This window comes from Natator depressus, chromosome 18, assembly GCF_965152275.1.
Source record: "Natator depressus isolate rNatDep1 chromosome 18, rNatDep2.hap1, whole genome shotgun sequence".
Taxonomy (NCBI): Eukaryota; Metazoa; Chordata; order Testudines; family Cheloniidae; genus Natator; species Natator depressus.
Genome location: NC_134251.1, coordinates 13,063,518 through 13,085,225, shown reverse-complemented (window position 1 = coordinate 13,085,225; position 21,708 = coordinate 13,063,518). Strand labels below are relative to the sequence as shown.

Here is a 21,708-nt window from a genome sequence, read left to right as displayed (position 1 = left end):
CAGTGAATTAACTGGCAGAATATAAATGATTGATGTATAAAATATAGGCTGGTTTAGACATGAGAAGATGTGGAAATCCTTTCCTTGATTTTATTTGAGATAGAAGTAGAGTTCAGAATATGGTTGGCCAAATAGTCTGAAATAGAGTAGATAATACAAATGAGGATTTGAGGAAATTAACATTTATTTCATATTATTATTAATAATTATTTATTAATTTGTATTGCCATAGTACCTAGTCACGGACCAGGACCCCATTGGTCACTATATGAACACAACAAAAAGTCCCTACCCCAAGCAGTGTACAATTGAAGTATAAGATGAGACAACAAATAGATACAGATAGCTGGGGGTGCATAAGTGAACAATGAGACAGTATTCATCACCATGATAGGCAATAGTCTCTGCACGCCAACGGTCAGTGTCGCTGTTGTCAATTTTTTTCTGTAGGTATCATGGCAAAGGAGAGGGTTAAGGAGGGATTTGAAGGTGGATAATTAGGTAGCGTTGCAGATCTGTGCTGAGAGCACCTCCCAAGCATATGGGGCAACAGAGGGGAAAGCACAAAGGTGCTTGTTTGAAAATGTAACAAGTGGGCAGTGGCAGCTGGCATTGTGGGCGGATTGGAGGGGAGCATCGACAGCTTGATAGCAAACGAGAGATGTTATGTAGGGTGGGGATTGACTGTGAAGGATCTTAAAAGGGAAGACAAGCAGCTTGTATTTGATGCAATGGAGGAGGGGGAGCTGGTGGTGGGATTCAAAGAGAGTGATATGGTCCAAGTGATGGCCTAGGAAAAAGATCTTTGTGGCAGCATTCTGAATGGATATGAGCAGGGCAAGATGGCATTTGTCAGGGCCAGAGAGAAGTTGCAGTAATAAAAACATTAGATGATGAGAGTTTTACCTGTGTGGATAAGAAACTAACTTTGGTTAGATAACCTTGTGTGTTTAGTTTATAGGCCAGATCTGGCCGCACCATACTGGAGAGGGAACCAAAGACCTTAAGAGGGAGTAAAATAGGATGGATGGTAACAGAAGTTAGAGCAGCCCTGTGGCAGCTCTTATTTATGTGGAGGGTCAAACAAGCTACTGGTTGTCCCAGGGATTGGGGGCGCACAAACATGTCTTTAGGCACAGCTGAGCTGGACTGTAGGGTCTGGGCCTTTCATAAATAACTTAATAGGAATTGTAAGGTATAAGCAAAACTTGATGAGCATAAATGTTCTTACTGTTCCCCAAAGAGAATGCCCTTGGTAGCCCAGGAGCAAGGCTTTGGTGACTCCCACAATGATGTGGGCTGGGTTCCTCAGGGGCTTCATAAGGGGGAAGTGAAGCAGCAACTTCTACAGTAAGCTACTGGCTTATATCTGCCCAAGGCTGACAGCAACCAGTAAGTCACCATCTGATGGCTGTTCAGTAGTGGCCTATGTGAAATGAGTTGGTGGTGTCAGTACTCTTGGTAGCGGAACAGAGAGTCCTTCCTGTCTTGCTGGCACAATTCAATAAAGAGGCCTAGAATTGAAGGGTTTATTGTGCCGAGATGGAGCCCTGTAGGTATGGGTAGATGCATTTGCTGGGATGACGCAGGGGAAGCTTGCATTGCCACAGAGAGATGAATTCAGTCCCCAGGGAAGCTGTTCTGGCACCTTTCACCAGCGTGAAATTCACTTTAAATAAATAAATACATTTTCCAGGTTAATTGGTCCTAGATGACTTTAACGGACAAATGTAGCCACAAAGGCCGTCCTCTTGCAGTGAGCTTGTTGTGGGTGAGTCCACCGTGATTTCTGTCTGTGCAGAACTTATTACAAGAATGGAGCCAAAATAGGAACTTTGGTCTATTTTCATCAAAGTTGGGGGGTGGGGGAAGGGTGTGTGTGTGTGTGTCTGGGTATAAATTCCCTTTTTCGTATTCCCCACCCCCGTCACTGCCTAACATGAAAGTCCCTTCTTGCTGTCCCCTACTCTACATGCATCACCTGTGAGCTCTGCACCAGGCACTTTTTACAAACTGGTAAGGTATTTTTGCAATCGTGGGATTAGCAATGTTGCTGCTGTCAATTTGTAGGCGTCGGAGCATTCGCATCTGCCTGGTGCAGCATGGTGGAGGCTTGTGTAATGCTGTGCCGTTTGTGATCTCTTTTTTTTTTTTTTCTCTCACCCCCTGAGTGGTTGCATATTGTAAACACGCTGGAGCTGTGGTTGATAAGCTTTGTAGGAGGAGATGGGTTTTTTTGTTTTTCAAGGGGCTGGCTTGCTTAATAATGACTGGATAACTTTAAGTGTCTCTTTATGTAATGTACTGCATAAAGAAGAGCTTTGTATGTGATGACACTGTCCCCGGGGCATGTTTTGCACTCAGAGTACATGACTGAAGCCCCATACTTATGTCATACCAATGTGTTTAGCATGGCAACAAATAATGTAGTTTTGCAAATGCTACCCCGATATACCAGTTTAGGGACTACCCTGCAGTGCGGGTATTTTCCACATTGTCTCACCAATGTACTTCAACCCTGCCCTGACATGCTCTTGCAGTGCAAATGCACTAAGAAGAAGGGGACGTTCTTATCTCATGGTAACTAACACGAGGTAGAAGCCTAGTGAAGGCAGGGCAGTTTGCAGCTTTCACGTGGGTTAGCAGGGTGAGATGAAGGCTATGGGGGAGTTTAAGGTTTAACCTCCATTTCCAGCTTGTGTTTTAAACTACGATTGCCGTGTCTTCCCTAGGATTTCATGTCGTGTTAGCTAACTGGAAGCAAGATTACCCCTAGTGAAGACAAGGCCCCTACGTGTGGAACAGCGGGCCATGAGGCTGCCATAAGGGAGCCAGTTAGTGCCAGTAGTGATAGCTTTGGTGACATGTCCCCTAGGAACTAGGCCGAACCCACACCATTCATTTTACAAAGGAACTTATGCAACGACCGTTAGTTGTTACCATCTCTTGGTCGCTGCTGGGCTAACTCTGAACCGGCAACGGGGGCCATGGGGAGAGAGCTCAGTATCTCATTACCAGCCCAGTCTCCCACAGTTGGTTTACATTTCTAAAAAAATTATTCCACAGTGTGGCCGTTCCCATGGTCAGCACACTGTGATGAAACCTCCAGGAGCCGTCAATGCGCGGAGGCAATGGGCTTTTCTTAATCGCCTCGTAAAATCAGTTGTCTTTTGCAGGCCTGATCTTCTAGGAGAGGTTAGGGAACTGAGGCATCATGCCTCCTCTTCCGTGCCTGCTGGGAGGTCCAAGCTTTGTCATCTCTGTCACATAGGAGCTTGTCTGTCTTAAAGACTGCTAGGGGTGATGGAAGGCTCCGCGCAGAGGATGTGTTCATGGCCCAAACCTTCCTCAGATATGCAGGTCACTTTCAAGAATCCAGCAATGACCTGGTTGTCTCCTGCCCTGCATGGGTTCTCCCACGCATCCTCCTGCTAGCCTCATTATGGTCCCCATCAGACAGATTTGTTCCTTACAGAAGGGTAAGGGGTAAAGACGGGGCAACTCTGCCCCTCAGTCTGCTGGGGCCCTGCCCATTTCAGGAGGTCAGAGAATACATTCTGAGCAAAATACATTTCCCTTCGTCTTATTGCTATGCACCCAGTCGTGCCTGCAGCACCCGTAAAGGGGGCTGCAGACCGTACACAGCCCCTTCCAAGAGGCAGCTACTGCAGGACTTGAAAAGCCCAGTCAGCCAAAGCAGAGCCCTGGAGTAAGGTGACCATACATCCTGTTTTGGCCAGGACAGTCCCTTTTTAAGCCCTGTCCTGGCTGTCCCGACTTTTTTTTTTTTTTTTTTTTTGGCAGAAGTGGGCATTTGTCCTGTTTGCTTTTGCCAACTTGATCAGTTGGCATGAGCAAACAGGACAAATGAAAGTGGGGTCGGAGGAACGTGCATGGGGGCGAGCAGTGATGCTAGCCCTGCGCGGGCGGGAGGCAGGGCTGAAACGAGTAGCGACACCAGCCCCAGCCTTGCAGGGGGGACAGTCCGGACTCCGGTGAGCAGCGACGCCAGCCCTGCATGGGGCTGGGGCGAGTGGGTTGGGTCAGCCTTGCACGGGAGGCAGGGAAGCCTCAGGTGAGCAGCTCGGGCCAGCCCTGTGCAGGGAGGGAGGGAGGGCCAGGGCTAGCCCCACGTGCTGTCCCATTTTCCCTTTGGGAAATATAGTCACCTTACCTCAAAGGACATCTCACTGATGCTCTTATTAAGCAAAGACATGTGGAGCTATGGGGGAGCTAAAATGCTGCCCCCAGGGTAAGAGACTTTTGTGCACAGATGGGCCAGGAAAGAGGTTCTTTCCCAGGGTGAATGAGGAAGCATTGGAGGGTGAGGCCCCTCCTTAGGGCTGTGTTCTAATGGGAGGTGCTCGTGGTATATTTTTGTTGCTGTGCTGTGTGTGTGTGGCCTATACACAGACTATTATTTCTGTAGGGTTCTGGGGAGTTCTGTGCTTTTTTTGTGCCCGTTTCTCTCTTTTGGCTTTTCTATAGCACTCATCCATGACAGCATCTCTTTCTGCCACTTGAGCAAATGGGTGTGGTGACAAAACTGTGTATATCCCAGCAGAGGGCTATGGTCAGGGCCCTACATAACAAAGAATTAAAATACACACCCAGGGAGGAAGGGTGTTTAAGTCGTTAGGGTGTGAGCCTGGGGCCTGAGACATGAGTTCAATTCCCTGCTCTGCCACCGACTTTCTGTCTGACCGTGAGGGAGTTATTTAGTCTCTTTTATATGGCTCTGCTCCTTCTCTGTGACATGGGGATAATAGAACAGTCCACCCTTGCCAGCTGCTGTGAGGATAAATGCGTTAATGACTGTGAGGTCCAAAGATGAAATTATAGGAGCCAAGTAAATGCCATAGATAGCCTCATCCTGCAGCCCTTATCACATGTGCGGCAGGTTTGGCTCTCAGGTGTTGTTCAGCGGGCGACACTGATGACATAGGGCTGGGCGTAGGAGATGAGGAAAGTGAAAGAAGGTTTCCTGGTGGGCTGGTCTTGCTAATATTTTTACATGTACCTCCAGTGCATGGTCCCTGGAGTGCCCTGGGATGAAAGATCAGACTCTGCGACAGTCGTGTAGCCCCTCCTGGAGTGGGGAGAAGCGACAAGCTGGCAGGGTGGACACTGCACAAGGGGGTGGAGCGGTGGATTCTGGCCCAAGGGCACCCGTCCCAACTCCTGGCTTTTACCAAAATGTCATGGTCAGTGTGTTCAGGGTGCTGGGGGGCGGTGTTCAGAACCTGGCCAAATGTCATCCAACAATAATAAACGAACCCTGTAACATTGTAAATGAATACAGGTTGAGGGAGCGAGTGGCTACAGGGTTGGGAGGAAGAATGACTAAGGCAGGGACATTGGTCATGTTTAAAACATCACCTGGGAGTGGGCTTTTATTTAAAAGTTTGGGGAAGAGAGAGACCAGAACCTCAAGGGTGAGCGAACTGTGAACACCACAGCTAAAGCCTGGGTCCCTTCTGGCATAATTCTGGTTCTTGTATCACTGTAGTACCTGAGCGCCTGCCAAGAAGCTAACACCTGTCCCTAGTGGTTTTCAAAGATTTGCAGGCCTTGAACCCTGGACCTTCAGCTCAGAGCCCTATCACTTGTGCTACAGGAGGAGCATAAGATGGGATCTCTGGTGGCAGGGTGCTGGGCGAGCCCGCATACCCACCAGGTAATGTCTGGAACAGAGCCAGGGCCTACCAGAGCTTTGAAAGCCAAAATCAGCATCTTCAATTCTCCACCCCGCCGTTTATAGGCAGCCTGGGTAAAGAGTCATATACTATCGGTAGCTCAAAGCGGTGACGCAAGTGTTGCTGCTACACTCTGAGTAAGCTGCATGCCACAGCGCGGCTCCATGGGGAGAGAAATGCTGTCGCTGTTGTCCTTCGTGTCCACAGGTGAGCATGGCACAAGCCAGGGCCTAGCCTGAGGATCACCCTTCTGTGGCATGCTGGGGGGACGGGACAGGATGCGAGTGATGCATGAATTTTCTCCTAACACACCGTCTCCGGGTGCTATGGTGGTGTTACAGTCCAGGCAGAGTCACTCAAGGCCTGGACTGAGGAATCCCTGCAGGGCTCATTGCATGATCTTCAATTTATCTTCCTCCCGAGGAAAGGACTGAGTTAGCCCTGCTGTGCTGCTAGGGAGTCTGGGTACAGTATTTCACACCTGCTGTCTGGATCACTGAGCCACACCTCCAGGATGCCACATGGGATGTAAAATCCAGTTTAGCTGTGCTGGAGAGTCAACCCCCCGCCGCCCTCCTGGAGAGTACTGGAACCGTGTTGGTTTAGTGGGGAAGTGGAGGTTGTGGGTGGGAGTCCTGGAAATTTGCTACTCTCACTGGTAGTGAGTGGACAGGAGAGCAGGATCATTTCTGTTGCTGTGCCTGACTTGAACTCACAAACACTGCTCCTTCCCTCCCTCTCTAAGACACATGGGTGGCTTGTGGTCTCTGCATCCGGTCCCAGTGTGATACAACGTGCTTTAAGGAAGCGGGACAGATAAAACATGGCTCGTGTTTCTGGGAATCCTTACCTCACTGCTGATGGGGAAGTGTTGTGCTCCCAGGCACTGGCAGATAAGATTCTGGGCTTCTGTTGTCATGCTTATGCATAAGACTGGCTTACAAGCAGCTCCCGAGGTACTTTGGGGATCCTGCCTGGCCTCAGCAGCCTGCAGCCCAGGTTTCCCCCTCAGATTAAAGGGGGAGAGAACTCGCTGCCCCAAACGCGACCCCTTTCTGGCAGCTGCAGAGCCTGGGTTTTAAGTTGTAAACAGCAAATTCAACACAAGTTTCATGGAGGGAGAATAAATGAAACCCCATAGTGTTGCTCCTAGTGTGGGCAAGACTGGGTTTAAGTGCTAGGGAAAGGGGTCAGATTGATAGAAGCCAAAGCCTTGATTATCCACAGCGTGAGAAGCAATAGGGTGAGCTTTCCTCATGCTGCACAGTCTTTGTGCCTCACCCCGACGCGAAGGGGGTCCCCTCTGCAAGCAAGAAGGGACTTCAGCCCTGTGGCTTATTCAGGCCTTGGTTTCTCTGCTGAGACTGCCAGTATGAGCCTGTCTGGCCCTGTGGGTAGGTACTCGGGTAGCTAGCCTGAGCCATTGCCCGTGCTGTTGCAGCCACACTGTTTTAGCATATTAGCTTGAACAGTGCTGGGAAGTATGCTGCCAGCTGGTATGTAGACGTATCCTAAAGGGCTAACTGGAACCACCCCGATGTGATGTGGGCACCTGCCCATCAGGAACTATACCCAACACCTCCAAACTCACTCTGCACAGATCAACAGATGGGAACAATGCTTTTCTGACCATAATCAACAGAGTAAATTAATCCAAGCTACGTTCTCTTGTGGATGTTTGCTGCTGGATAAATGGGTGGAAACTGTTGAATTCTCCTGATCAGCATTACATATCCCCAAAGAAGAAACCAAGTGCAGTAGGGTTGCCAGTTTTGGTTGGATGTATTCCTGGAGGTTTCATCCCATAACATAATCTTTAATTAAAGATTAATTTTTAATTCTGGGAGACTCCAGGACAATCGTGGAGGGTTGGCAACCCTAAAGTGAGGGGATTGGGATAGTCTGTGGCTTCTGGGTAATGACTAATGCCCTCTGCTGTCCTTGGAGTGTTTGCCATCTGAAGTTTGAAAACAACTCTTTGGGTTTGGGGACAGACTCTCCTGCTATTCATAGTGTGGGGAGCAAAATACACATTCCCGCAAGGAAGAAGGGATAAAGCCAGAATCAGCCCCCATCCTGTGCCCCCCCACCCCCACTCCTGGCCATCCCACTCTGTGCATTTATTCCCCCTATTCTTTTAAAAACAAAATAATAATTTTTAATCTTAAAAAATTATAATCTGGACCCGCACCAGCTCTTCCTAGTACACCTGGAACTTGGCTCTGGAAGATAGAAATGGGGTTGAGACAATGAGGTCCAGGGAGTAGGATGTCAGGCTGGGAGTTGGGACTCCTGGGGTCTGTTCACTGTTCTGTCATGGACTGAGTGTGTGGGGAAGCCCCTTCACTTCTTGGTGCCTCAGTCTCCCCACCTGTACTGTGGGGAAGAGAATTCTGGAATCTCCTTTGTGAAGCGGGGGTGGGGGTGGGGGGTGGATGGGAAGGCTAATACGAATGCTAGAGCTGATCAAATCATTGGGCTTGGGAGTGTGCGTGGAGGGGGTGGGGTGGTCAGTTCAGGGCCAAGCCAAAAAATAAAATGTAAAAAACAAAAAATTCCATTTCAGTTCAAAATAAACCTTTTCTGCCCTCACCGAAACACACACACACAGTTTAACTAACAAAAGAGAATGTCCACTAGAAGAAATGACATTTCTGGGGGAAAAAAAAATATCAGGTGGTGGTGGGTTGTTTTTTGTTTTGTGTGTTGTTTTTTTTTGACCAAAACTATTCACGGTATGTGACCCCAAGTTGCAAACCGTTTCGGTGCCCAATTTCATTTTTTGGCGCATTTACCATTCGCTAAAAAAAAATTCGCCCAGCTGTAACACTAAGTATTTCATATTCTCCAGTGACTACGTAGAAACTGCTTTGAAGTGTACGCATGGCAGCGTCTGGGTGGACCCAAACAAGGGTGTCCTTGATTTAAGGCACAGGATTTGGACTCTGGAGATCGGATTGAATTCAGTTTCCCCATCCATGAAATGGGGATGATAACCTGGTTTTGTCAGAGCAGGGACCGTGTCCCAGTGTGTCTGTGCAGTTCTTAGCCCTGGTCTTGTTGGGGCCTCTAGGAATTACTGCAATACAAATAATTGTCCTTTCTCTCCCTTTGTTGCAGATTGTAGCTAAGAAGTGAGCAGGATGCCCCCGGGCATCTATTGCCCTGTGGAATTTTGGTCCAAGGAGGAAAACCAAACTATCCAGGTGGACTTCCTGCTGCCTACAGGCATATACCTGAACCTCTCTGTATCCTGCAATGCCAGCTTGGGCACCATCAAACAGGTACCAGCCTTTACCACAAGCCTCACCCCTATGGCTAAAGAGTCACCTTTGGGATCGATTTTACAAGCGTGCAGGGCATTTTTCTTAAGTGAGCTCAGTGCCTGGGAAAGGTGTTGGATTCACAACCCCATTTAGCCACACACTGGCAGCAATGCAGGCTTCTCCCACGCTGTGCTAATAGAATGCCTTATTCCTGACCCGGAGGGACCCTCCTCTGGGACGCTCTCTCCACAGTCCTTGTCAATCCTTGGTGTTGCTGCTGAGGCTGCCAACATATGGGGCAGTTACAGGGCCAGCTGTGATGGGCATCAGTCCACTGGGAACTTGACTCAGTTCACATCAGCCCTCAGATGGTAATAGGTTTTTGAGTAACTACTGATGGGCCAGATTTGAATCAGCAACTGAGGGGTGAAAGATTCCCATATTCCGTTGCCACTCACGTGCTCACCGGAGCACTCGCTCCTCACCCTGAGCCTTTCAGTCTCAATGGTCTTCTGTGGGCCAGCGAGAGAAATCCTCCCTGGCAAGCCGAATACAAATTCTGGATTAAGTCACATGTTCTGCAGTTGTTCTCTGCTGTGACTGCCCTTTTAGGGTATGTGTCCACAGCAATAAAAAATCCATGGCACCAAGTCTCAGATCCCAGGTCAATTGACTTGGGCCTCATGCGGCTTGGCGTGCAGGGCTAAAACTAGCAGTGTTAGACGTTCTGATTCCAGCAGGAGCCTGGGCTCTGAGGCCCACCCCTCTTGCAAGGTTTCAGGGTCCAGCCCAAGCCCAAACGTCTACACTGCCATTTTTAGCCCTGCAAGCCCACGGCAGCTGATTCAGGCCGGCTGCGACCGTGCCATGGGTCTTTTATTGCAGTGTAGACGTAGCCTAATTTTTTTGCACAGCAGAAGCTGTCTCGTGGTGATTGGGAACTTTGGTTAAAAAGAAAAGTTTTTGGTGTTTCCTTTGAGGCATAAAGTGCTGAACAGAATAGTAGAGGAAATGAAATTACCTTTTCAATTCACAAGGCAAAAATCAGCGTGGAAAAGGTTCTCGTTGCAATAGCAGCCTGGCTTAGATGACTCACACAGCACAAGAGACAGACAGTCAGTGCCAGATCATTAGAAGTTCTTTCTGTGCCGGCAGTTTTCAGGCCAGAAAACTGTGGGCACAATAGATGTGCTTTAGTTGTTAAGTCACCAGCTATGTGGTCACAATCAGGTAATTAGTTAACTGTCTAAATGGCATCCACTGGGGTGGAAGGATGGTCTAGTGGGGAAGGCACTGGACTGGACTGGGGTACAGGAGACCTGGCTTCAATTCCTGGGTCTGTCATAGATGTGTGACTTGTGCCTCAGCTCCCCATCTGTATAATGGGGGTAATGCCTCCCTACCAGACAGGGGTGTTGCAAGGCTAAAAACCCAAGAATAAGCATTGTGAGGTGCTCAGATACTGTAGATACCTAGAGAGATTTATTGCAGCTCATTGCAAGCACAAAAAGGGAAGCCAGGTTAAAGTCTGGCTGAAAATTGGGTCCTCGCAGTTGATTCTGTGAGATCAGTCATTGAGAAATAATCAGGTCAGTAATAGTTACAGCTACTCATGTGGTCTATGCGTAGAGACCAGGGGATGTAGTGAAAAGGGTTAGCACTGCCTCCCATTGTAGTGCATTGCGCCTCTCCCCATGGGTGCAAGCGGGCGTGTGCAGTTGTGAATTTCCAAGGGATGGCATTTCTCAGGTGTCATACAAATAACTATTACTCTTCTCCAGGGGCTTTCATTAAGGCCCTGCAAGACCCCAGTCAATAGCTGCCCTGCTGTTGTTTGTGACTGTGTGTAATGGCCTTGGGGGATTGTGGATAGAGAGTGGGGCAGTAGGGAGGGGATGTGATGGGTCAGCTGGCACATCGGTGGTTACATCCTGCTGTCGGTTTGTCCCAGGTGGTCTGGCGTCACGCACAGTATGAGCCGTTGTATCACATGCTCAATGACCCCGATGCGTACGTCTTCACGTGTATCAACCAGACGGCCGAGCAGCAGGAGCTGGAGGATGAGCAGCGGCGCCTCTGCGACATCCAGCCCTTCCTGCCTGTCCTTCGGCTGGTGGCTCGTGAAGGTGACCGTGTCAAGAAGCTGATTAACTCCCAGATCAGCCTGCTCATTGGGAAAGGTGAGTCCCCAACTTAGTGCCAGCAGGAGCTGCTTTAATCAGGGTAGAGCACGAGTGCTGGCTGCAGGGGGAGCTCAATTACTTCAGGCTCAACCTCTCTCAGCCAGGGTTGCTGTGTAGGAAGTAGCACAGATGCACTGACTGAGTTAGGCATCGGGGGTAGCCGTGTTCATGTTGTTTTTGTGGATACAGACTGAGTCCGGTAGCACCTTAAAGACTAGCAGATTTATTTGGGCATAAGCTTTCGTGGGTAAAAAACCCCACTTCTTCAGATGCATGCATGCATGCATGCTGACTTAGGGGAGCTCTCGGCTGTGCCAGTCCTAGCAGGAGTCCCTGTGGACTGACTGAGGAAAAGGGGTGATCTCTCCTCTGGTCTAGTCCCAGCCTGTCCCAGCAAGAGTCCCTAGAAGGGACTGATGTAATTGTGTAGTCTAATGCTGTAGACTTGGCTTTTTCTACCATATGTTATGGGATGCTGCGATCTCCCCGCCCAGCAGAGGCAGCTGATTATCAAGGACAAGTGACCCTACTGCTATGTGGATCTTCTCCTTTTATTTATTTATCTATCTATTGATTTTAACACCCTGCTCAGGTTTGCATGAGTTTGACTCGGTGCGCGACCCGGAGGTGAACGACTTCCGTGCAAAAATGCGACAGTTGTGTGAGGAGAAGGCGGCGAAGCGGCAGCAGCTGACCTGGATGGCCTGGATGGAGTACAACTTTCCCTTGCAACTGGAGCCCTTGGCCAAAGGCCCCAGGACTGGCGCCCTTCGCGTCCCCAACAAGAACATCTTTGTCAACGTCAAGTTTGAGTCTGGCGGGGTAAAACCTGAGCTTCCTGTTATGTGTAAAGGGTTTGCACGCTCAGTTCTGCATCCAGCTGTGGGATCAACCACCCATGGTTCCATCTGTTTGGGAGTTATCTTGACTCTTTGAGATTGAGATGTTTGGAAGGACTGTGTGTAAACCGGCCACCTCCCCACCAAACAACTGATTGATGGAAACGCTCCCCTTCCCAAATGGGCTTTGCCCTCACCCTCTCTCAAAATTCTGCGCTGCTGAAACAAATCCCCTTTTCTTTTGAAATAAGAGTCGAGTGGTCTCATGATGCCAGCCTGCTGCTTCCAGGCATTAGGCTGTCTCTGCCACGGAGCACCTGATAACTTCTCATTCCTTCCTGCTGCCCTCTGATAACCCCAGTCCTGGCATATTGGGCCCAGGCATTAAACAAAATTTCTAAGGAGGCACCCGCTCAATCTGAATGGAACCATCCATAAAACATAGCACTTGCCAAGCATTCATCCTGGCAGCCACCCCTGATTAGCAGGTATTGTCCCTCTTTTGTGCAGACTGAGGAAGTGGAGGCAGGAAGTTTTAAATGACGTGCTGAAGGCTGCAGAGGGAGTAGACGGCAGAACTTCAAATGGGACTCAGGAAGTTCCTGGCTCCCAGTCCTGTGCTTGCACCACTGGACATGTCCCTCTCCACTCTGACCTCTGTTTGTAATGTGGATAATCACACTGCCTCTGTAGCCTTCTTTTCATCCCTAGGGGATTTTGGGGAATCTAGCTATCCCCTCTGGCATCCAGGGCTGCGGGACTCTCTCTGCGACTCCCGATGCTAACTTCATCCCCTTCTCAGCTGGTATTTGACTGTACATGCTGCTTTGTTGGGATTGCAGGAGAGCTTCACCTTCCAGATCTCCCCCAAGGAATTCCCTGTCACGTTAACGAGCTATGCCATCAAGAAGCAAGCTACCGTCTTCCGCCACCAGACAGTGGAGAGCCCTGAGGATTATACTCTGCAGGTGAAAGGGAAATGTGAATATCTCTACGGGAACTACCCCCTGTACCAGTTCCAGGTGAGTCTCTTTCCTCCACCTACTGGTGAGCTCTTTCCCAAGCATACAGGCACTTTTTTCTCTCTGGGAGGTCCATGCTATTGTCGTCCATGTCCCTTATGTCGAGCTGGAAATACACCCTAAAGGGACCCAGTCCATTGTCCGGTTAACAACAGTGACCTGGATGCTGCCCCAATGGATGGCCCTCTGCGGGGAGTCTATGAGCAGGCACCACGAAGATCATAAGGCTGGGCTCACTCATGGGAGATGGGTGGAGAAAGTGTGACTTGATTGTGAGTCCATTTGGCATTGAGTGCTAATGAGCCAAACCCATCACTGGGTGTGAGCTTGGTGGGGGGGGGGCAGTTTCTGAGGGGTGACTCCGTCCATCTCCTCTCCCCAGCCAGGGTGTAGCTGCTGAATGTCAGGGTTGAACAGCGCCTCCCACTACTGGGAAGCAACACTGCCCCCCAAACGGCATCCCCCCTCCTGTGCTGTGACAAAAGTGGGCTCTGTGCTGTCCGGAGCAATGAATCCTTCCCGGCATCGTACCATAAACCCAGACAGCCCGGTGCATATATGGGGGATGGGTTTGGGCACCTGGACCCACTCACTCTTGCAACTGCACTTTAGTCTTCAGGGTTCTTCGTGCCAGAGACGCCTCCTGGGAAAGATGTAGGTTTAGAAAGGAATTGGCAGCAGAACCTAGTTTTGGTGGCTGCTGGGTCACTTCCACATGCTGCCCTTCCTCTCCTCTCTGACCCAGCCCTGGTTCACCCCCATCGCTGCCCTCTCCACATCCTCGTGGCTTCTAGGCCGTCTGTTCTGCCATGATTACTCTGTTCTCTCTCTGCCCCTCCTCCCACCAGTACATCCGCAGCTGCCTGCACCATGGCCTGATGCCCCACCTGACGATGGTACACTTCTCTTCCATCATTGCTATGCGAGACGAGCAGACCAACTGCACTGCCCACACCCCGAAGATGGTTGCCAAGCCTCCGCCGCTCCCCAAGAAAAAGGTAACCATGCGAGCGCACTGGACACCCTTCTCTCCCTGCCCCCACCACTCTGACACACCCATTTGCTCCTTCTCTGTCTTTTCCACAATCAAATTGAGATGCTAGTGCCACCTGGAAGTGAGTGCCCAGCAGGCAGAGTGACACCCTGGCTCCTTAATGCAGGGATCATAACAAGGCCAAAAGGGGGTAATTGGGGAGGCCCCTCCCTCAGTTACCTAAAGGACCTGCACAGAGACCCTCTACTTCTTCAAACGATGGTCCCTATATGTCCTCCAAACATGGTTGCGCATGTGCCTGAGTCCAAAAGGTTTTCCTGGCAGTGTCTGTTGACCCACATGTGTGTCATGCATCCCCTCATGCTTGCAGCTGAGGGTATAATAGTTCGTGTGGGTCGAAGCCTCTCAAGTTCTCTCTTACGGCCACGTGGCCTGCGTCGGCCCTGGTCCTTCGCGCTCTTAGTTTTTGCTAAGAGAGTGATTTCTGTCCGTTTGCCTACAGCTGTGTACTGTGGCTGCAGAGTTAGTAGTGGGTTGGTTAGTGCTAGTCATTCCCGTTTGGGGACTCCCGGCCCCCTCCCGTCACGTGGGCACCAGGCCCACGTTCTGGGGTTTAAAAACTCTCTCTTCTGCCTGCGTTCATTCTCTGTGAGCAGCAAGCACTGGAGGGGTCTTTATCAGTGCGGTGAGGCTCAGGTTGCGGCTCCTTGTTCCCTCTGCATGTCCTTCCTGCACTGGAGCTGGGAAGCTTGGGAGCTCCACCTCCGTAAGTGCCTCCATGGAGGAAGCAATGAGGCCACTTGCTCATTTGGATCCGGGACCATCGGAACCGCTGACACAGCGACCTTCACCGGCGGTGTGCGCCCCTTCCATTATTTCCCATGCCCCGGATCCAGCAATACCACCGGGGAAGGGCAGGCCCAGCCATGAGAGCAAGAAGCCCTCTCATGGGCACAAAAGTCGGTCCCCACAGCGGCCTGCTACTAAACGCAGCATTTCCTCCCTGAGCCGCGCCTGGTTGGATGAGACGTTTTGCGTGGAGAAGACCACACCGACGCCCAACCTTCCCCAGGGGCAGGGAAAAGCTCAGCGCAAACGGGGTCTGGCAGTACAGATGGCCACCCTAGTGCTGTGCAGAGTGCTCACCAGCTCCTGAACCACCTGTCCCACCACCACCTCTGTGGCACTTGGACAAGCCGGAGACGCTACCTGGCCCCTCGAGCATTTCCACGGGCACTTGTAGGACTCCCAGCTGCTCGGAGCCCCTCCTCTCCACCGTGGAATTGGTGCTATCCTCCCCTCCCTCTTCGATCCTCTCCAGCCCCCCCTCGCCTGGGGGGGTCCCTGATCCAGTGGACAAACCACTCCTGCTGCTCCTGGAATGACCCTCCAGTGGTGCCACACTGCAGCCCACCTGTTTCGCTGGTCCCCCCGCTGCTGGAACCATCCTCGGAGTCAGAGGAATTTTTGGTGTCGGAGCCTTCGTTCTCCCCCATGTCACACCACAGCTTGGATTCGCGTCCCCGACTGCCTTATCCACCAGTGTATGATCCAGCAGCGAGAGTCTGGTACTAGTACCTGTGGGGCACACCACACCCCACAGCGCCCTTTGCCTTGGCTGCACTGGGCACCCTGGAACACCGACTGCTAGGTCTATCCGCCTTTCCAAACATCCTATCACTCCACCCAGGCTCCTCCGTCAGCACCATTGAACACAGAGGAAGAGGTGGATGTTGAGCTAGTACTGCCGGCTCCTCCGGTCCCCATGGCCACTTCCTCCTTGCTCATTCCTCCTTCCCTGTCTCTGCCAGATGATCACCGGCAGTATCAGGACCTGCTCCAGTTGGTGGAAGAGGACCTGGGAATACTGCTGGAAGAGATTCAGGATCAGCAGCACCAGCTCCTGGACATTCTCCAACCTCAGAAACCATCTATTAATGAGGCCTTCCTCCCGCAGCACCAACAGAAATCAACCCCTCCAGATCGGGCGGCAAAATGCATGGACCTCTTGGGGAGGAAAATGTATTCCCTGGAGATGCTGCAGTTCTGAAGAGTAAACTATCAGACTCTGCCAGCCAAATTTGATTTTAATAATTATACGGGGCTAGCAGAGTTCTAGGACAAACTGCCATCAGACCAGGGGTTCTCAAGCAGTGTCATGACCCCTCAAGGGGTCACAAGGTGTTTCGATGGGGGTCGCGAGCTGTCTTCGCCGTCATAACAGCACAAATATGCTGCTACTTGGTGTCCCCCTACCTGGACGACTGGCTCCTTGTTGTGCTATCCTGACAAGAACTCACCTCTGCCATCCTCGCCCTTTGCACTCTCCTAACGTCTCTAGGTATTTGTATCACCGAGGAGAAGTCAGTGCTCGTACCTACACAGATGATTCACTTTACTGGGGCACAGTTTCTACTCCATCGTGCTATGAACCTTCCTTCCGGTGGACCACTTCACAATGCTGATGACTGTAATTGCAGCCCTGCATCACAAGCACATCTGCTGTTGTCTGTCTCTCCTTGGACATATGGCAGCTTGTACCGCCATCACGCTACACTCACAACTGCACATGCGTTGCCTCCAGCTATGGCGCTTCTCTATCTACAGACCCAACCAGGACCATTTGGACACCATAGTCATTGTCCCCAAGACGGTTGTGGCCTCCCTCACGTGGTGCACCAACCCTTCCAAGGTCATGATTGGGACCCCCTTCATCCTTCCCCCCCTGCAGGCAACCATCCCTTGCAGGTTGGGGAGCCCATCTGGACCATCACACAGCACAGGAAATCTGGATGCCACGAGAGGCCAGGATTCGTACAAACGTGCTGGAACTGAGGGCAGTCCATTTTGCATGCCAGGCATTTCTTCCCATCATCGGGTCCTGCTCTCCAGTAACATCGCCGCAGTCTTGTACATCAACCAGCAGGATGGCGCCCGGTCTCTCACCCACTTCTCCAAGTCCATCCGCCTTCAGAACTGGAGTATCAAACACCACATGATGCTCCAAGCCACGTACCTCCCAGGCACCCAAAATGCCCTAGCAGATGCGCTCAGCAGGACTCTCTACCTCTCCCATGAGTGGGAGTTACACAACGTCACACTCCGATACCTCTTCCACCAATGGGGCACCCCAAGGCGGGACCTCTTTGCCACTCATGAAACCCAAAAGCTGCCCCTTTATTGTTCCAGGGGAGGCATGGGGAGGATTTGCAGGGCGACGTTCTTCTCCTCCCATGGATAGGTGACCTCTGCTACACCTTTCCCCTCATTCCCTTCCTCCCACAAGATCCGACGGGACCGAGCTACTGTAATATGCGTAGCCCTGTTCTGGTCACACCGGTTCTGATTCGCAGACCACCTCAGACTCTCCACCCGCACACCACTCCGCCTCCGAACACTCCCGGATCTCCTCACACAGGATGGGGCCGGGTTCAGCACCCAAGCCCGCTTCACCTCATGGCCTGGTATTAGGAACTCGAGGGTGGTTAGGGCTTGCTCCACTCTGGTGCGACACATCCTTAACCAAAGCAGGAGGGCATCCACCAGGGCCTGCTACTAAGTTAAGTGGCAACGATTCACCTCATGGGCTCACTGCCATCACCACCCAGTGAATGCGATATCTATACCTATCCTCCTCGACTGCCTTCTTGATCTCAAAATGTCAGGCCTTTCCCTCAGCTCTGTACAAGTCCATTTGACAGTGCTCAGTGCCTCCCCCTTCTTCCCCACCTCCCCGTAGACAGCGGCTCCGTGTTTATACACCTTATCGCTGTCCATTTCATGAAGGGTTTACTCAGTGCCTTCCTGCCAGTACTCAAGCCCCACCCCTTTGGGACCTTAATCTTGTTCTCTCTGCCCTCATGAACCCACCCTTCAAGCCGCTGGCAACATGCTCCCTCTCCCAGCTCTCCATGAAGGTCATTTTCTTGGTCACCATCACCTCAGCTAGATGGGTCAGCGAACAGGCAGCCAGGATGGCAGATTCCCCCTCACACCGTATTCCACACAGATAAAGTTTCCTTATGGCTACACTCTAAATTGCTCCCAAAGGTAGTGTGGGAGTTCCACCTATATCAGTGCATTCACCTCTCTGTGTTCTGCCCCAAACCGCACGTCTCCCACGCGGACAGGGTCCTGCACTCCGTCGACATCCGCCGTGCCTTGGCGTTCTACCTCCATAGGACCAATGCCTCTCACGCATCGCCGAAACGGTTTGTAGCCATTGCCGACCAATCTAAGGGCCAATCCCTCTTCTCCCAACGAATCTCCAAATGGGTCTCCGGCTGCATCCGCGAATGCTACAACGCTACCCAACAGATGGGGTCACAGCGCACTCTACACGAGCCTGCTTAGCGGACGTCTCCTGGCAAGACATCTGTCATGGAGCAACCTGGCGCTCTGTCCACATGTTCATGTCCCACTACTCAGTCACCCAAGTGACAGCTGCAGATGCTGCTGTAAGCCATGTTGTACTGCGGACTGCACTTCCTCTCACGTCCTTGCACCCATCTCCACGATGATCGTTGCTCGCTACTCACCTGTGTTTGGAACCCATATAAGGACCATCACTCGAAGAAGAAGAGAAGGAGGTTACTTACCTGTAAATGGAGGTTCTTTGAGATGTGTGGCCCTTACCTGTATTCCAGTACCCTCCCTCCAGCTGTTGTGATGCAGACTGGACTACCCAGTGGTAAGCGGGATACGAGAGAGGTGTTGACCCACACAACCTATTATACACTCGGCCACGAGCATGAGGGGACGCAGGACAAACGTGTGGGTCAGCGGACAACCTTGCGAACTCGGGCGCATGGCACGCATGTGCGCCCAAGTTTGGAATACAAATAGGGCTACCACAGCTCAAAGAACCTCTAGTTACAGGTAAGTAACCTCCTCTTTCCTATCAGAGATCCTGAGGTCAATATGGGAGTGACTCCCTATGCCCGCCCCAGGTCCACCTCTCCATCCCTATTCTCAGGGTTAATAGTTAGAGCACAGGACAGGGAGCCAGGAACTCCAGTGTTCTAATTCCAGCTCTCACTCTGTCACTCTGGCTTTGGATTAATTCCATAATTTTTCTGAGCCAGATTCAGCCCTGGCATGAGCAGCGCCCACTGGCTGCTGTCTTGCACAGTGGCTAGAGCACTGGACTGTGGTGCAGGAGAACTGGGTTCTATTCCTGGCTCAGTCTCTAACCAGCCAGGTGAGTCAGTTCACCTTCTTGTGCCCCAGTTCCCAATGGGGAAAATGATACTGAACATCTCCATAAAGACCTTTTCTGAAGAGCGCTATAGAAGTGCTAGGTATTACTGTTACAGTGGGAGATCCACCCACTTACTCTGGCTGAATTTGGTCCTGAATCAGTTTCCCATCTCTAAGGTGGGTACAGTACATCCCACGGGAGCACAGAGATTAGCTAAGTGGCGATGAGGGGCTCCCCTGCTGGAAGGGCACCAGCCTGTCTCCTGGCCACGGAGAATGCAGGTCGGTCTTCATTCTGGTCCATGTGCTGACTTAAGTTCTGTTCTCTCTGCCCTTTCTAGCCAACTCATGAGTCTCTCTGGTCCCTTCATCAGCCTTTTTACATTGAACTGGTGCAAGGCAGTAAGGTGAATGCAGATGAGAGGATGAAGGTAGGTGCGGGCTGGGTGTGGGTTTTTTGGTTTTTTGCGTCTGGTTGCTTACCACTTGTGTGAAAGATAGCAGGGATCAAAGACCTAAGATCACATGACCCCTTGCTGCATCGTCCTTCATTCAGCTTTAGGGCGACCTCTAAAAAGTTTCACAACAGGAAGGAGAAGGGAACTTGTTAGCCAGCAGCTCGCTGAGCGAGTGGCACATTCCTGGAAGCCTCAGCTGCAAGCGTTTCTGAGTACTGAGCCTAGCTACTCATCTGCGGTGATCTCACCTCAACAGAGATGCAGAAGTGCTGGAGACCAGCAAAGGAGGCGGAACTGGGGCTGTGTGTGGGGGGGGAAGGGCAGAGGAACGGGGAGGTGGCCCCAGCATAGGGGAGCAATAGGGGGAATGGAGAGAAAATAGGCCCTGGGAAGCAGAGGGCTTGCTAACAGAATGGGGCAGGCAACAAATGGAGTGGGACCCCTGAGATCTGGCAAATGAAGATAAAGGAGGCAGAGAATGGTGCCTGAAGGTGTCACATGTAGACATTGTGGGCTCATAAGGCTCTTGCCTTGCTGAAAGTGGCTCCCAGTATGTGCAGGGGATCCTGACTGGAGGTGATTTCAAGTACCTGGACGAACGTGCAGGATGAGGGATGAGGCACAGGCTAGGAAGAGGTCTCTTTCCTGTTCTGTGATAGGGTCCAGGCAGGAGAGAGGAGAAGTGAGGGCTGATGCATTTACCCATATGGAGACTTGCAAATGCCAGAAATGCAGCTTCATACGCAGAGGCATTTCAAGGGGGATAACTAACCACCGGCGACGTGCTTTGCAGTTTGTTCTGCATCCACGCCAGTTCTACACATCCTCCCCAGTGCTATTAATTTGCTTCTCCCTTGGCATAAGCTCATGTCCATTTCTTGTTGGTTGCTTTCCCTACGGGGCATGGTCCAGTTTCCTCATCTGGGCCTGTCTAGCCTTTAGGCAGTTAAGATTTGTTAAATGTTCCCACCAATTGGTTTTACTGCTGTTGGATTTTAATTTATAGTATTTTTGTATGTTGGGTCTAAGAACAATTCCAGCGTCATTCCCAGCTGGCAGCTATTTAGGGGCTGGTGTGAAATGAGTGACTTGCTCTCAGTTATGTATACGATATAGTTGTAGCCTTGACAGTCCCAGAAGGCCCCTGTTTGGCTCAAAAGCTTCTCCCTCTCTCCGACTGAAGTGGGTCCAGTAAGAGAGAGTACCTCACTCACCTGGGTCTCTGTCAAGGCAGTAATGTCTTATGACAAGGGGTACGCTTTTCATAAGGGCCTAAATCCCATTTTCAAAAGTAGGCTCCTAAGTCACTTGGCCCTTTTGATAACTTTACCCAGCAAGACCACACCAGAAAAAAACCCGATAACAGCAATTTGCATCTGTGTTGGCAGGCTCAGCAGAAAGGCCAATGACTCACTGGAGCGTGGAGATTCAAGGGAGGGCTAGTCAGAAGTGTCTAAGTGATTTAGGAGCACAATTCCCTGTTGACTTGCACTGGGAATTGTGCTTCTAAATTACCCAGGTGCTTCTGAAAATTCCAACCTACTGCAATTAAGTGCCCAACTCCCAGTGAATTTCAGTGCTCCTAAGAAAATAGCCTAAATTTCCCTATAGAGGAGAGTTTCTCTGGGTCCTGGGTAAGGCACACTGGCAAAGGACAGCTTGTACCACTGTTGCTCATGTGGTACCTCTCCTGGGATTAACAGGATTTAATTCTCCTGGGCTGTTGATCTGATGCCTTTTACCAGCACTGAATTGACACCCAAGGGTTCCAAACATTACATATATGTGGGCAGAATGTGCTTTCTAGCAAGGGTGATCGCAGCCATGTTATTCAACACGCTGGGAATTGAACTGGTGACCTCCAGAGAGAGAGACATGAGTTTCTACAGCTTGAGCTAAATAGTCAGGCTCAGTAGCCAAGCCTGTAACAGACTCATCTTCTCTGTTGATCGGGCACAGAAAGGGACCTGTAGTAAAAGCTTACTAGTGGATTAAATGAGCACTTTGCAATCATTAATTAAATCTGACAACCCACATGTGAGGTAGGAAGA

The 21,708-nt window shown here is 50.9% G+C and overlaps 1 protein-coding gene across 3 annotated transcripts in view; it reads left to right on the top strand.

Moving 5' to 3' along the window:
• The window catches only part of PIK3CD (phosphatidylinositol-4,5-bisphosphate 3-kinase catalytic subunit delta), a 54,032-nt gene that overhangs the window by 6,748 nt on the left and 25,576 nt on the right, over positions 1 to 21,708 (top strand). For all 3 annotated transcript variants that reach the window (XR_012635730.1, XR_012635729.1, XM_074933937.1), the window contains exons 2-7: positions 8,817 to 8,980; positions 10,914 to 11,142; positions 11,738 to 11,967; positions 12,827 to 13,006; positions 13,855 to 14,004; positions 19,541 to 19,630. Coding sequence is in view for 1 of the 3 variants with exons in the window: in XM_074933937.1 (XP_074790038.1) it covers positions 8,840 to 8,980; positions 10,914 to 11,142; positions 11,738 to 11,967; positions 12,827 to 13,006; positions 13,855 to 14,004; positions 19,541 to 19,630 (1,020 nt within the window). In the remaining 2 variants the exon portion in view is untranslated. The remainder of the gene's footprint in view (positions 1 to 8,816; positions 8,981 to 10,913; positions 11,143 to 11,737; positions 11,968 to 12,826; positions 13,007 to 13,854; positions 14,005 to 19,540; positions 19,631 to 21,708) is intronic.